The following is an 18022-nucleotide window of genomic DNA, read 5'->3' on the forward strand; positions in this document are numbered from 1 at the left end:
TGGAAGCATTTCATAGAGTTTATATTCATTAATTCAATTTTTGTTAACAATTCATGTAGATTTTCATAAATCAAAAAACAAATACGAGAATTTTGGAAGGATTTTTAGATATTAATAATTAGCAATTAATAAGTGCTAAACCTTGTCTAGTAACAGGGTTAGTGGTGCGAGTCTGGTAAGGTGAAAAACAAAAACAACAAAATTGTATATTATTGTCACAGCATCAGTATCATAATGGCAGCTATTCAGAAACTGGCCAAACAAGCTTGGGATGTTTTCCGCGTAGCTTTCAGGGATAGATCTGCTCTCTCCGACAACTTGAAAAGTATCCAGGATGCCATGACAAAGATTCGAGCCTCTGATCTGTGTTTTGAGAGCGAGCAACAGGGTTCGTCCGAGAGTGGTTCGTCCCCTGCCCCTGCCCGTGGCACCATCGAAGGTCTCTCACAATCAGCGGCCGCTGGCGCCGGCGACGCAGCCCCGAGCGCGCCGGTAGGCTACATGCACCTCTTCGAGGACGGTGTTATGACAATGGGCGTGTTTATACTCCGTGAGGGAAGTCGGATACCCCTCCATAACCATCCCGGTATGCACGGCTTGCTCAAAGTTCTCTACGGAAAGATCAAAGTACGAACATTCAATGTCATTACAGATGACTGGACTAACGTGACCATCCCAAAATTCGAGGGTTTTCCTGAGAATGTACAGCCAAAGCCGCACACACTTGTCCCAACTCTGCTTGGCATCGATCAAGAAATCAGTGCTTCATCTGAAACCGTTCTGCTCACTCCAAGGACTGGAAACTATCACAGCCTTGAGCCTGTCGATGGTGCGGCTGCATTTCTAGACATTCTCTCCCCACCGTATGATCCGGTCATCGGTCGCGACTGCTATTATTTCCGAGAACTGCAGAACTCGCAACGATCTGCCCAGGAGGCTCATCTAAATTCACAAGGTAGTGACCCCAACATTCAGTGGCTGATGCAGATATCACAACCCTACGATTTTTGGTGCGATGAAGTCGAGTATGCGGGTCCAGAAGTCAAACTGAGCTAGCTTGACTTCTCTTCAACCTGTGACCGATAATGTCGATATGAGTGTCAGTAAACGGCTATAATGCTTCAGTGTGTTTAATGGTTGTTATAAGTCAGTGCTCCAGAGTGAGCAGATTCCTGGCTTTTCTGAAATATGTTTGGGCTCTGTATCTCTGGCTTCTTTGCAATCCATTCACATTTGAGCAAGTCTTGAAAAGTAGGTACACTATGTACAAGGTGTACATTAATTTATATATGAATTTGTTAAAGTGTCAGAAGGTTTTTGACGAACAGGCAAACCCTGTTACTAATGAACATGATACTACAAAATTTAATGAGTACAAGAGGATTGTAACAGTAAAACTGTCATTATTTACCATATTTTCTTGGTTGTTTTAAATGGGATTTCATTATAATGAGAAGATTCTTATGGTCCCAACTTTCTCATTATTGCTGGATTTGCCTATATACAGTAATCAATGTTTAGATTGTTGCCTGTTGGCAGATGTGTTCAAACTTATACTTTCTGGGGGGTGTTTGCTAAGTGACTGTGTGAAGTTTCAGTTTTAAATACAATGGGTGACTGGCGCTGTAATCTGTCTATTACTATTTGCCGAATTGCAGTGTACGTGTACTTCCATGTATGTGAATGAGCTCTTGCTATGAGCAACTTTCAAAGTGTGTGCCAAAACAAACTACATGTACAAAGTTTTCTGTTCAATGTTGCAATTTTTTCACAGTGCTTTGGTGTTGTACTGCCAGCCAATGAAGTGGCTCTCGTATTTGGAACTATAATGTTTGGTGATGACTATAAAGTAGTGCTTTAACTTGCATATCTAGGATATATCTGCTTTGCAAACCGTAATCTCTGTGCAAAGGACATGACCATTCCATTTCCAAAAGCAGGGATTCGGCTTACAATAATTACCCTCAGTATTTACTCTCTTTTTTTTTTATATAATTGCACTGGTTTGTTCCTTGCAATTCTAGGTTATGACTATTCTCACGACCTTTCATACCCAAGAAGTTACCCATTTATACACTGCAATGGACATTTTGCTGTATAGATACAAAGTGTTGTGGACATTGATGTACTGATTGCAACTCAGCAGTTTTCTGAAATTCTTTTATAGAATCATAACAGAGCCTACTACTGTGGGAAGTTGAAGGTGTGATGGGAAACATCTTTCAAAAACTATAGCTAGTTTGAAGAAATCACATTATTTCCTCAAAATAATCCAATGATCCCTTTTGAATACTGTAAATTCTTTCATAGAATCACAGCAAGAGCCTGCCACAGTGTGTGAAGTTGAAGGTGTGATGGGGAAACATCTTTCAAAAACTATCACTAGTGTGAAGAAATCACATTATTTTAAATTAGCATAATGTGGTCCAATTTTCTTTCCTTGGAAGTAGCAATTGAATTAAAAAGAGGAAAGAATCAAAAGATAATGAATGCTTTGAAAGATGCAGATTTTATACTGGTTTCTGCCATGATACAATTGTCTGAAAAAGTACTGCTGTCAGAGTGGCATTGCATTTAAAGTGGAGCTCTACTGAGATTTTTTTTTATCACATTCATGTTTTATTCTCATAAGACAATGAAAATATTCATGATTTTTTTCTGCCAGTCCAATGATCCCTTTTGAATATTCTCTTGCTCTTGTCACATACAGTGTAGGACTGCCTCACTAGATGAAGTTACAATGGCATCTTACAAATAAATGTATTTTACTGTGTAATGATCTCATCATTGTGACTTGTGAGTATGCAGAATGTGGAGATGTAACTGTACTATTACATGTCTGCTCAAATCAGGTACCTGTGTAGCTGCAATATAGGAGTCAGTCTCTAATTCCATGTCTGTTCATATTTCTTGGTTTTTAATCTGTTGGGTGATCATGTGAGAAAGTATTGTGCATTCAGCCTGCTGATTTTTATAATGTTGCATTGTGAATACAGAACGCTACTACAGTGTACAATATGTACCACAGCTTATACATTGTATATGTAATTCATTGACAATTCTGAATGGCGAATTAACCTGTTTGAATTGCTTGATTTTCTCTTGTTAGGTTGATATGGTGATGTCTTCGTTTGTTTGTTTGTTTGTTTTTTGGTGGTATGCAGTAGCGGCAATTTGATGTCGGGTGGATTATGTTGATATGTAGGAAATCATTTTCATAATCTTCTTGTATGATATAACAATCCTACTACTACTTCTAATACATGTACTACATGTACTATTACTTCTGCTAATAATAATACAATGTAGTAATACATGTAATAACCATGATGATAATGATAGTAATGATTATTTTTTTATCATTATTTTCATTGTCATTCTCATTGTTATTAACAAATTAATGATTATCACCCATCAATCACCATAAAATTGTAAAATGTCTTTTTACACACAAATATTCCTGCATGGAGCCATTTGAATGATTCAAAACAGATTAGGTGACATCATTATGCACAATGATAACTTTCTAAGACAATGACATCAAACATATCCTCCCAACTGATGGTGAAACCTTTTTTTTTAACCACTCTATGAACAGAAAATGTTGAATGAATAATTATAAAACAGAGGTGGAAATTACCCTGATTCTGGCTAAAGGCACTCTGAAACAGAAAGTACATGTACATGTACAGTGTTTCTCATCATTTCCACACACACAAATAAACTGAAGTCTCCCTGCTATACATACTAGAATCTCCCAAATGGTAAATATTGGTATGATGATAAAAATGATAATGATAATGATACTAATATATATTGATTGATTAGTCTAGTGTTTCTTTTTGCGTGTGTGATTTTTGTTTGTTCGTTTGTTTGTAGCCACTTCCCTGAGATATGAAAAATGGGACAGAGAGCCAAGTATTTGTTTTCATATATAAATACGATTATACAATCTTCAAACAGCATTGAATCACGCAAATTGATGGCAATGAAGACTTTTTTTCTATTTATATTTTTCCCACTGGGATATTTATTATTTTACTTTATTCATATAAGCACATAATACATCGTAATATTTCAAACAAAGCACTTTGACAAACTTGCAATGAAATATGACTCAGACCATCATAATCATACATAATTAAGAAAGCAGGTGTCTGAACAGTCACCATATTCTCTGAAGCACTTGCAGTTTATTATGATTATTTCTTGCAATGAATTTTTCCTTATTATAATCTTCCTTTATACCATCTTTACATGAATTAAAACGAGGTATCATAGCTTTTATTTTACAAACATAAATGTCATATCTCACCAGCATAGTAATGCAATCAAAAAATGTCGATTTGTTCATACCCGAAAACCAAACAATTAATTTTCCGTCGTAAATGTTATTTCTAAACCAGCATTAACATTAGTCCATCCTTTTACTTCAACCCACAATCTATCGAACAGCTGGACACTCATTTGAAAAAAAAAAAATGTATTAAGTGAAGACTTGGTTATTACCGTCTTGGTTAATAAACAAAAGATAAATGAATAAACATGATTATACAATATCTGGAAAGAGAGAGATGTTGGTACTTCGGAATAATCTAAAGTATAGATATAAAGCTGCCAAATTGCGGTCACTTATTATGCAGTGCTATACATCAAAATCACCTGTAAGTCGAATTTAATTCATGACATCCTTGGCGCGAAGGCGCGCTGTACAGCTTATCGCTTATCGGCAAGCAAAATTAAATATCGCCCCCTCGTTTCAAGACGAGACCCATGTGGGGGAAATACAATACCGCCGCCAGCGCCCACGTTGAATTGCTGATCTACAGAACTCGACCTTATTTAGGAACACGGTTTGGTTGTAACACGTTACAGTGTAGTGGAGTATTTTGTCAAGTATTACGAATGAAGATTGTTCCTCAATTGTATTATGCCCAGCAGCAGGAGTAGTATTATCACAGTCTCTTAACCCCAAAACAGTACGTTATGGCGAAACCAGATAACTGGGCATGTGCAGAGCAGTGTGAAAGTTTTAGAAAAAGAAAACTCCGCCACAAACTTTGAATTATTTTCTTTATCTGGCTATATACATACAGAATTTCAATGTGAAGTATTATGCGGATAAAAATGTGATAGCCGAGGAATTCCCAGAAGAACAGGATTGGGAATTGTTTTCATCTGAACATGCAGTATTGACTGAAGACGAGTCTAGGCTTGTAAGAAGATTATCACACTTACTATTCAAGCAAAAGGCATCGACACCAGTCTGGCAAAGGATTGTCGCCGGGGCAAATTCACATTCCATATCACAAATTGTAACAATGCATTTATTGTCGACAACAGACAACATGTGTGGCACATAATCTATAAGACTTTGTCTGGATTCAAAATGTGTACATTAAGTCGTCAGACCCGACTCTGACGCGACCTCAGATTCGAGCTTGCATGATTTGACAGTTTAATGCCCGTCCAGGCGTGAGATGTGAAATGTGAAATACCGTTGTTGGGTTTCTCAATAATGAATTAAAAGAAAAAAATATATAAAGCAGACCATACTGTTGTAACTTAGGTATTGTTTCTGCAAATTAAATGGGCTATCGGACCCAAGCATAAAATATTGTTAAAAGAACAGTGAAACAGTGACGTAGACAACACAACATTTAGATACTGATCACTGACTATTATGTCTAATATGATGAAGACTGGCCGTCACAACACTTAGCTTTAGATATTCCTGCCGTTGATAAAGTGAACAAACAGAACACAATAATATCTGCTTCTGGGTGAGCAGAGGAGAAAACAAATCAGTTTCCCAAACTGTGAAACTAAACGCAAAATACAATCCCACCAAGGAGGAACAAAATAAGGTTTGTGCCATTAAATTGGTCGTTCACAATAGCACATTTCTCGTCATAGACGACTGGACTGACAAACAGACGGTTCTCCCAGGCATGCCAAGAGAGGAGTTAGGGTAATAATCTCATTATTATCGAGCTAATTTATCTCGCCAACAATCGACACGGTCGATTTGTAGCTTCTTGGTCCGCTGGTCATATTTGAAGATTGCTTATTGACACTGGGCTGGCCCAGAAAAAGCACAGGAACCAGTCATAGAAATTTGCTAGCACGATCGACAAGCATTTCTACCTACTATGCATTATCCCGTTACTTTGGGGACAAAAGACAGGAAAAAACAAGCTCTGAACTTCAAGGATGTTTAATTAATATTGTTCGAATTCGGAAATGGATATATTCTTTTAAAAGACGGGGAAAATAGAGCAAATAGTTCACATTCCGGTACTTAATTGACAATTGATGAAGGTTGAGAATGTTTGCTCTGCTTATCCGCAAAACGCGTGAAGGAAAAAAACGAAAAAAAAAAAGCCGAAGCCATTAAAGGCAGCCGACGAATGAAGAGCATGAACGGCGTGTTGTACGATATAGTAATTAATGTTCATCAAACATGTATAGTAACTGAATACGCCGTGGGTGCGTTTATTTCACGGGTTCCCGATGGAGAACCAAAGTTGTGTGGGGAAAGGGTCAACACCCACCGTTTATGCCCAGTTGGGCATTATTGTGCCTTTCTTGTCTAGACTGTTTTCCCTTGTTGTACCTCCCACGCCACAATTTGTCAAACTCTGCTCAAATGCTTAATGATGTGTACACAGCAATGTGGGGAAAGATGTCGAATGTACCTCACAAGCTGGTAATCATGGGAAAGCCAAAAGAAATGATAATGGTGATGGCAACAATCACGTGACAGTTATGTTAAAAAAAATGATACTTGTTTCAAACAATATATTGACTGCTGTGTAATCATTGCACATGATTGGCACATGCAGTCGATAATGTGAACCATTCTTCCGGTGTGCAATCCTATCATAATCAGACACAACTTGTCGGCATTCAAATCTTTTGTTTCATTGTGATCGAAAGATTAGCCTGTTTATCACGTGAAATAATTGCAAAATTTAAAGCATTCTAATTAAAAGCTGCATCTGAATAATACGTATCATAGTCCGCCCGCTTTTATCATAATGGAAGAAAAATAAAGAAAGGGATGGAGAGAGGGGGAGGGGTGGGTGTAAGAGTTGGGAGAAGGGGAAGGAGGGGAAGGAGGGGAAGGAGAAGGGGTTGGGACAGGGTACAGAAGTAGCTACAGCTTGAAAAGTTGCACGGTCCTGCAAAAGTAAGTTTCTAAAAGAGGAGGCTCCTCCTCCTCCTCTTCTTCTTCTTCTTCTTCTTCCTCCTTCTCTTCTTCTTCTTCTTCTTCTTCTTCCTCCTCTTCCTCCTTCTAATTCTTCTTCTTCTTCTTCTTCTTCTTCTTCTTCTTCTTCTTCTTCTTCTTCTTCTTCTTCTTCTTCTTATGACACGAATAACCCTCAGATGCTGAACACACCATGATGATCTCGAAAGACTCAATCCAGCCCGAAATAAGACAAGGGTAAGCAAATCTAGGCAATACCATTTCGATTCGGGGTTGTGATTCGACGTTTTACGTTCCCGTCGATCCATACATATCTAGCCATGGTGGAGTAATAATAATGACAGGGCCCTCTCCATGGAAGAATAATGCTAACGTTAAAGTGGTTACCCTGCTGAAGGGTAAATAAGACTGTGTTTATACCCATAACTATATCAGTATTGTTATCATGCGTTGAACTGGTGTTATACGAACATTCATGAAATGTATCGAACTAGTTCCAACTAGTTCAAAATAGTTCGGTTTCACAAGTAAATAAACTACATCAGGAGATTGTCTCATCTATTACATTGTGACACAAACCTCCTTTGTCGTGTATCCATTCTCAATTTAAAAGGCTAACTCTTGTAGAAATCGGAACTGATGCAATGCAGAAATGAACAGGTATGGGAACTTCTCATCCTTGGTTATTGACGAAAGAATTATCACATCATATCTGGAAGATGAAGATGTTTCTGCAGCATTAGTTACCTTAACAATATTGTCGCGTGCGCCACTCACCCACTCGCCACGCATAAAGCTTGAACAAAACAACCCCTTGTAAACAGGTCTTAATGTTGATAAATCGAATACCCTGGGGTCCATGTCTGTTTGTCAGATGTGGGTTTGCTCTGTCTTCATTCGTCATCTCGTGTGGACAGCTAAAGAAAGCAAGAATCAAAAAACACTTTCCCTCAATCACTTTTCGTATAGATATAGCGTAGACGGAGATGTTGTGTATAATTGCGCCGTGGATATAATTATGGTTATCAAAGTGGTTAATCAATGCTAGTGACTGTTTGACCTTCTATATTGACCAAATAACACGCCAAATTGGACTGAAAAATGTGAAAATCAACCTCTTCATCGATATTCACAGCAATATCAGACAGAATATACGAACAAAAATGACATAATACCCTTTGCACACAAGCTAAACACCGTCCCTGCTATACGCAACCCACCGAGTGGGCGAGAATGTTCGGCACACGCCGAGTTATTATCATCGACTTCTCTCATGCTCTTCACCCCCACCCGCTCCTTCCTTTTCTATGAGTTAACTGGTATCATCAAACTATATTTACATGTATGATACCCGGAGGAGCCAAGCTGTAGGTGAAATAAAAATTCGGGGGCGGCTTACTAAATGGGAGCGTTTGAGGGGAATGGTGTGTGTGTGTGTGTGTGTGTGTGTGCAGAGACGAAAAGGGAAGAGGACGCGGGGGCGTCGGTCTGTCACATGTCGCAGTGGGGAGGGTGGGTGGATATTAGTGTTCTATCTAAGCCAGGGTTGCCGAGTTGTCGCCCAGGTGAATCGTCTGCTCCGGTGAAGACCCCTGGTATGCAGGCGAGACGCTAAATTTCAATAGTTTGAATGCCACTTTTTTTTTTTACATTTCCCTTTTCATCTCCTTTTGATACTCGTCTCCTGTCTCAGAAAGCACAAGAAGAAAATTGAAGGTTGATTTCCATTTTTCGTTGACTAACGACCTCATGATGCGACCACAATGTATTCTCGCTCTTTATTGGTAGATTTTTCTGTTTCTGCCAATCCTTCTATTTACCAGCGGGACGTCCCAAAGAGCCTTCCTGCTTTGACGACAGATATTTTGAAATACATTGTAATGATTATGATCATGAATTTATAGAAGACCTGCACCCCTTTTTAAAGGTTGTGTACAGTTCTGGTCGAGGTGAGGATTTAGCTTTTAACGTTTTGCGAGATGTTCAGGAACCACTCTATGAGATGTCAAAGAGCATGCAATTCTAAGGGATATCAAAAATTTAGTTGATGAAAATCGGTTTTGAAATGGCTGAGATATCCAAAAACAAGGTGAAACAAAGATATCCTAATAAAAGATGTGGCCTGTCGCCTTTTATTATTATCACTTTTTTGGATATCTCAGCCATTTGAAAACCAATTTTCATCAAATAAACGTTGAATCCTTCTAAGAATTACATGCTCTTTTCATATTTCATAAGAGGTTTCTCATTATCTCACTTAGGAATGTTCAAAACATGAATCCCCACCTCAATCAGTACTGTGCAGTCCCTTTTAGCTCGTAGTTGTAAATCAGAATTTTGTCTCTGCACTGTCCGAAAAAAAAGAACTGTTCGTGCTTCCTGCCGTGCCTGCGGAACATATTTGTCCCTGTTGCCCTCCACAATGACCTATGAGTAAATGTCCCTCAGTCCTCCTTTGGTGTGGGAGTCGTTATATGTTCCGATTCACCTTGTTAACAAATTTGTTTGTTTTAAATCCAGTCACTTTCCTTTGTTTTTGTCTATGTAAACGTCATACGCGACAACAATGCTCCTCATTTTTTTTTTTTTTTTTGTTCATTTCCAGTGCAGACCACAACAACAGTATTATGACTGTCTCAGCGGTTTCATCGTCGATGTAAAATGCATTCATTTCCGATAGGCATGTCTGTTATAATAATGACCGCGAAGGTAACTTTCGCGTCGATATGACATCATGAAAACATACTGTTGTCAGGTACGGGAAGGTTGGGCAGCACACACAGACTGGTCGCGTTCTGTTGTCGCATCGCGACGAGGTAAACTTTCTGTTGCCAAGCTTTGACGTCACCCTGCAGCCAGTCACCTGGGGAATTGCGGCCGAGTGTGATGGCGGAAAGCGGTAGGAACAGAGCGAGATGGAAACCCCTAAGTTAGCTACAGGGGGGGGGGGGGGGGTGAAAGTGAGAGTGAGAGAGAGAGGAAGAAAACTCGACTTTTTGTGACGTCACAGTGGAAGGTACACTTGAACCGTGTGTGCCGCGGCACGCCGTGGCCGCCCCTGTGCCTGACACGGACGTGCCATCAAGGTCGCGCGCGTCTTGAGTGGAAGCGCACGCGGTAGTCTTCGTCTGCCAGACACTCTGTAACAGAACTTTTCCAACAAGCCTCAAAGTCGGAAAAGAACAAGGCAGTCTCGATGAACGCCACGGATCTATGGTATTCTTTATACAGATAAGTGACGAACGCGCATCCCCTTGATTCGAGTCGTTACTGACATGATTATTGAGATGATTATTGCAGGAGCATGCAAGCAAACGAACTCGCATAACCACCGAATGACAAAACTTATCAACCTTCCATTTTTATCTTATCTGAAATAAAAATTGACCCTCAGACATGTTGTAAAGCATTTCATGTTGACCGCAAACAATATTTCCTGGAAATGAGGAAGTTATGATTTCGATGCTCCACTTTCTCGACGCGTCGCTAATCACTTGCACTAACTCGCAAGGTTTTAGCGGTCAGCCCCATCCGGCAGTTGGTGTGACGTCACTTATCACGTCATCATAGTGCTTCCTGACTACTTTGTTCGGAGAGGAGGTCACTTTCAGCATATCCTACATTGCTGTATCCAATGCAATCAAGACACAGGAACTTAAAACCTTTTTTCCGAGTCTCGAGAAGAGCTACCGTGTTCTCGAGTGTTATACAGCAGAGTAAAAACACTGCCATTTTTTTAATTAGTCTGATATCTGTATCATTATGCCGTCGCATGTCTTTCGTAGTAAAATATGATTAGAATACCAACAAGTATCGCGTCTCCATGAAATGTTTAGATCCATTTCAAACGCAGAGCTGGTGAAGGGGATAACGACATCAACTCACACCTCTCCTTTTGGTCTTTGATATGTACTATCACTCTTTTTAATCATCTGACGACTAAAGGAAAAAAAAAGTCCTCATTTTTGACTGGTATCGTAATGGGTTTTTTTTTAAATCAGAGAAATCTCTCTCATTATGCATACATACACAAGCACAATATAATTATAAATCACCATATCTGCAAGCCAATCTTTAAATTCACTGAATAAAAATATGGGGAAAAATAATGCAGAAATAGGAGTTTTCACCCATCTCCAATATTTTCCTATAAGCAGGCATTGGCAAAACTTCTCCTTTCCTAAGAAACAGGAATATTCCTATGTGGGAATAGTTGGCAGGTATCTATCTTATTATGTGTGCGTATGTACATTCCACTTACATAATGATTATGACATTACACATTTGCGTTCTCGGTGGCAACAAATAAGATACGATAATCGCGGCTACAATGACAACTCGGAACGATCAATCAATCGATTACTCTGTGGGTGCATGGCTTTCTGCAGCTGCTATAGATTTATGGTAACTTCCAACCAGTTAGTTTGCTGTAAGCGTACCTTCCGACAGAAACCCCTTAAAGGGGAAATCCAGTCCAAATATAAGTTAGTTTGATAAGAAAGAGTAAAATATTACGAGTTCAACGGTAAAATTTTGATCCAAATCGGATGAAAAATAAGGAAGTTATGACATTTTGAAGTTTCGCTAATTTTTGAGGAAACAGTTCTTGAATGGTCAATATGAATATTCAAATGGCAAAGTGAGCATGTCATCATCTCACAACTTGCCATATAGTTTGCACATAAAATTTTGAAATTTCCAGTTTTTCATTCAAACGCAATTATGCCCAAGGCTCAAATCCTGATGTATATAACTGATCACTATTCCGAAGTTATTCAACCAGGAATAACATCATGTTCCAGACTTCAATGACAGAAACATTGAATTTTTGTCATTTTTTGCATACGATCAATGGTAAACTGTGAGGGTATGACATGGTCAGCTCACTCATTTACATATTCATATCCACTGTACAAGAACTGCTTTGCTGAAATTAGCAAAAGTTCAAAATGTCATAACTTCCTTATTTTTCATCCGATTTCAGTCAAATTTTTACCATTTAACTCGTAAGATTTTACTCTTTTTTATCAGACTAACTTATATCTGGACTGGATTTCCCCTTCAAGCCTCTTGCGCTCACCTTAAAACTGGGGATTAGAGAATGCAAATGGGGTTGCCGATAATGATTAAGATGATTGTCTGTTTGTCTGTCTGTCTGTCTGTCTGTCGGTTTCGGACGAATGGATTGAGTCTGTCAGAAATATTCAACTTTGATTTTGAGTCTCTCGCTCTTCACAAGACACCATTCTGCCAATGAACCTTTAGCCATCTGATGTGCCGCACCCACACGATGGTCACTGAAGTGTGCAATATTTCACGCCATGTTCAAGTTGTTTTTTGATGAAGAGAGTAAAGTCAAGTGAACAAAATGGTTAAAATGTTTCATCAAAATCAGACATAAGATACGGAATCTTTCTGAAATTTAGCGCGATAGTTTTTACCAAATTGGTATAATATTGGTCACAAGAATGCAGTAATGCCCGTTGGCTGAGGTAAAGATGTCATAATATTCACACTTTTCTTTTTGTTTCTGTACGAATGTGTAATCCCATCATATATTCTGGTCAGTAAAATGACAACAATACAACCTTCTCCCCTTCCTCCCCCCCCCCCAAAAAAAGTTAGTCATCTCCTCTATAGCATCACGGTCTTCGGTACTACCAATATCAATATTTTTCACCAAAATCATACTCTTTAATATTCATGTTCTATCATGGGACGACATTTCATGAAGCCTCTAAAATTCTGTTTGATTTCACTCTTTATAAAAAGTCCACACGGACGTAGTCTGGAAATTCTACGAAAAAATGAAGGAAAACATCATCGAAGAAAAAAAGAATCAACTGCATGATGGCCTAATCAATTACACAATGTTCTAATCAACTTCATAACGTTCTAATTTGGCCACACCTCTATGTAAAAGCCGACACAGACATGGTCTAAAATTGCACTATGAACGAAAGCGCAACCTTTGAAGGTTCGCCGGAATTTCGGGGAAAGATGAAGGAAAACAACATGGAAGAAAAATATGGAAATAAACAGCATAATGTTCTCATTTGGCCACACCTCTGAAATAACCACTTCCGTGCCATGTACCCTGGGTTATTAACACTTATACAGATTGGAGCCATTCACATATCGACAGGAGCTCAAGAGTGGACCTACTCTGGCCTTGATCGAAAGCATCCTAGCCCAAGTTTTTGAGATCTGCAGGAGAGGTAAGAGATAATGTCCACCAGGGTCTTGAGATGTTAGACTACTAAACTCCTTCAAGTTGAACGATCCAGCAGCAGTGGGGCGGTAAGTTGTCAGACTCTAATATGACTCGGAAGTGTCATGTTGCTGTCAGCGCGTCCGGCTTGACACGACGAGTCCTTCCGCTCGCTGGCACCGTTGTCATGGGAGCGGACATCACCATCAGCTACCATGGCAGTTATTTGTTTTACACACTGAAATCGTATATGGCTTATCTTTCAAATCGCGGCGTTTCGAATGAGATTTTTGAAATCCTGTATAATCTGGAAGAAGTTGTCATGCACTGGGAAACCAGAGTTAGTAACAGTGAATTTTATACTGTGTATTCGGACTGATGCTTGGGTGTTGCAAGAGGAATTTTACAGCGTTAATCATAATTTATGTCGTGTGATAACTTTACATCCTTTAATAACGTCAAATTTCCATGAATTCCTACAAAGACATTATGTTGCAAGTTCACACTTCTTGTTTTTCACATGATTCCTCCTTTCTCCTCTTTCTCCTCTGGGTTCATCATCTTTCTCTTACTCATTCTCTTCTGCTATCAGTCTTCAAACTCCTCTTGCTATTGTTCTGCATCTTCTAAATCCTTCTTATTCTCTGTAAATTAATGGTGTCGTCATCATCATCATCATCATCATTCCCCCTCTTATAACTTCGGGGGCACTGTTGCATAGTGGGTAAGACTTCCAACTCCCGCCGAGCGATTCCCGCCCAGCGCTCACGTCCTTGGACAAGATGTTTTACCCACCATGTCCCTCTCGACCCAGGTGTATACCTGGAAACGCTATAGGGTAATAATAATGCCAGGGCCCTCTGGTAGAGCAGTGGCAACACTGAAGAGGCTACCCTGTGTAAATAAGACCTTATTATTATCATTATTATTATCATTATTATTAATTATTATTATCATCATCATTGTTATTATTATTATTATTATTATTATTATTGTTATCATCATCATCATCATCATTATCACCGTCATCATCGTCGTCACAATCAAAGTATATTTCAAAGTTTCATACTTCGTAAATTTTCGAACTTGTCACATTACGCTTCTGTGGTCTATGTCACCTCTTACTTCCCCCTTTTATATCTTCGTCTAGTCTTCTTACACCCTCTGGTCATCCTTCACTGCAAAAAGTCCGGTGTTAAATAGTGAACACCGAGCTGGTGTTAAATTTTCGGTGCTCATTTATGGTGTTAAATTAACACCTCCGGGTGTCATTTCCAAATTGTAAACTGTTTTTTGAAGAGTTTCTTAGTAACTGCACTTCTTATTGATTTTTAATTTAAACAAGACGATCAAGAATTTTACATTAAAATACTAGATTTTTGAAAAAATGCGAAAATAAATTTACACCAAGGTAACACCAGCTGGTGTGGTCTCTTATTGAAGCTGGACGGGTGTTAAACCATTGATATTAACACCAACAAATATCAAATCAACACCATGTGGTGTCATTTTTGAATTAACACCAGTACAGTGTCAAAACAACACCAGGTACAGTGTCAAATTAACACCACGAAGTGTCAGGTGAACACTTTTCAACACCATCACAGTGCATTTTTAACACCTGTGGGTGTGGTCCTTTATTGAAGTTTGATCGGTGTTAGATTTAACACCCGTGGTGTTAAATCTAACACCGATGTTTTTACAGTGTTCTACTCTGGGCAACGCCAAATGGCATCCCCTTTTCAAACTATGAAATATAAGTTATCCTGGCAGATAATGATCACTGGACAATAGACTTTACCGTTCGAATATGAATAATTTTCTAACAGTACACGTGCCTATTGTTTCACTGTATTCTCTTCGTCCTCAATATTTGTTGTTGTTTTTTCATCTTTTCATCTTTTCAGATAGGGACTATTTTATTCCAACCTAGCACAATGGATATATTAAGCAAAAAACAAACAAACAAACAAACAAGCTAAACAAAGCAAAAGAAGCACAAATGTAAAAATCAAATAGCTTATAAGAAGGACAACAACAAAGGGATTTACAGACAAACATCATGTTTCATTTCTCTGGATTAAAGGCAAAGATATTAGGCAAAATAATAAGGCCCACGAGTCAGACACTCATTACATCACGGGGCTTATTGTACGCATGGTGTCGGTCTCGTGGGCCTTTTTTGCCTTATAGTGTCGGACTCGTGGGCCTTTTTTGCCTTATAGTGTCGGACTCGTGGGTCTTGTTTGCCTATTGTCGGGCTCGTGCATGAGCCTTATATATTTGCCTAATGGTGTCGAGCTCGTGGGCTATAATATTGGGTGCTGTTCGTTATTCCGAAGGTTCGTTAATCCAAAACACACAAAATCCCTATACTTAGAGGTTCGTTAATCCGAAACACACAAAATCCCTATACCTAGAGGTTCGTTAATCCGAAAATGACAAAGGGTTCGTTAATCCGAACATTTGTGGCGTTATTCCGAAGGTTCGTTATTCCGAAGGTTCGTTAATCCAAAAAAGAAATAGGGTTCGCTTTTCCGAAGGCTCGTTAATCCGAAAATGAAAAAGGGTTCGTTATTCCGAACCTTCGTTAATCCGAAAATGAAATAGGGTCCGCTATTCCGAAGGTTCGTTGATCCGAAGTGATGCAGGGTCCGTAACGAACCTTCGGAATAACGAGCTTTGTTTCATTTTCGAATTAACAAACCTTCGGAATAACGAACCTTATTTCATTTTCGGATTAATGAACCTTCGGAATAACAAACTTCATCTCATTTTCCGATTAACGAACCTTCGGAATAACGAATCTTCGGAACAAAGAACCTTCGGAATAACGAACCTTCGGACTAAAGAACCGTCGGAATAACGAACCTCCGGAATAACGAGCTGTAACCATAATTATTACACTAGTTCTCTAAGGCTGTATGACTCATGGACCTTTTTTTTTCAATGTCGAGCTCGTGGGTTGTGGCTCGTGGGTGTCAGGCTTGTGGGATGATCCCGACCTACCGATGTGTCAATGACATATCGCACCTCTGTTTCAATAAAGTTGTACAAAAATACAGTGTCGCAATTATGATTTGTTAAATTCGTTTTCGGGTGATCAGTTTTGCATGTTGCTGTTTTGTCTGTGAGTCATTGATTTTTCATTTGAATGTTATCAATATGTTATGCATCAAAGGCAAACAAATGACAAGATTTTGCATTCTTGGACATGCATTAGAGCTGTCTTACATCAACAACAATTTCTTTGAAAAGCGATGGACATGACCACTTACAAGTTTGTCATCTGTATGCAATTTAAATATTTAGTTGTCATCAGAGAAAAAAAAAATTCAAAAATAACTTTAGAAAAAACAAAATAGCCTACCTTGTTCCATCCTTCATATTTGACGCACTTTTATTGTGAATCACTACTGCAATCACAAACAAATGTCAATTGACTCTGAATCATTGATCCGCGTAGAAAAATCAAATGTTTTTGAACAAAATGATAATGATGACAATAATAATAATACTACTAATAATAATCATCATTATTATTGTTGTTATTATCATTATCATTATTATTATTACTATTATTATCACTATTATTATTATTATTATTTTTATTATTATTTTATTATTATCATTATTACTATAACTATATGATACTATATAACACTTTATAAATCTTACGTTATCAAACATAGCTGAACAGGCTTTCCAACTTTATTTCTTTAACACATTATATACATCAAGCCTTGCACTTAATGCCAAACAACATTTCATGATATTAAATACCACAGCGATAAGACAATCAATGCTTGATAAGTACATTTGCCTTGTACATATATATATATATATATATATATATATATATACACATGAATGTTTTATTTTATATTATTGAAATCTATAAACTAGAAACATTTGTATTAATGCTCAATATTTGCATTATTGCAGTATTCTTTTCACTGTTATTAATATAGTGTTTACAATACTTTGAAATCTTTTGTAGAAATGTTGATTATCATAATGTTCTTTATTATTTTGATCTCCCATCACATGCTCATGATTCGAGGTTATGCAGCTCTAGAAAGCATAATGCCCAAGTTGTTGCTTTTTTTCTCTCTCTCTCTACTTAAGGGGCCTTTGTCAAGACCGATTTTGATGTGATGTATTAAAGTGATGAAATGTGATCCGATGAAATAAATCAAAGGAAAATGAATTATATTTCTAACTGCGTGACATGCGGAAAATTTTTCAGTGTTCATGACATATTGCATGACGCACCTATTGCTTGCTTTAAAGTGTATTGTACCTGTATCCACGTGACGTTTCTTATAAGAATGTCGTAGGATATGGCAGAAATATTGTTGCTGCATGGAAGCGTAATGACCCTGACTGAAGCAGTTCGCTGACCCACGATCTACCCCTCAATCTGTGATTCAGAGAGGGGGGAATGTACCCTTGAAGTGCTAAGCGTACCATTACGTCATGATCTGAAATTGGCTTCAACCCACGCGCTTTGCGTCTGCACAGTCGTGGATGTAACTTATTCACATCACACTCAGGGGGTGAGTACAAATAACACGATTGTGATGGCAGATATGTCGCTA

General features: G+C 38.4%; 1 protein-coding gene across 1 annotated transcript; it reads left to right on the plus strand.

Moving 5' to 3' along the window:
• The first annotated feature begins 234 nt into the window (after positions 1 to 234).
• Positions 235 to 1056, plus strand: LOC139731981 (2-aminoethanethiol dioxygenase-like). Its single transcript, XM_071642853.1, has one exon. The coding sequence runs from the start codon at positions 235 to 237 to the stop codon at positions 1054 to 1056; it is 822 nt and encodes a 273-aa protein (XP_071498954.1).
• The last annotated feature ends 16966 nt before the right edge of the window (positions 1057 to 18022 follow it).

This window comes from Diadema antillarum, unplaced genomic scaffold (assembly GCF_040938485.1).
Source record: "Diadema antillarum isolate AM-2024a unplaced genomic scaffold, OU_Dant_1.0 seq00000392_RagTag, whole genome shotgun sequence".
Lineage (NCBI taxonomy): Eukaryota > Metazoa > Echinodermata > Echinoidea > Diadematoida > Diadematidae > Diadema > Diadema antillarum.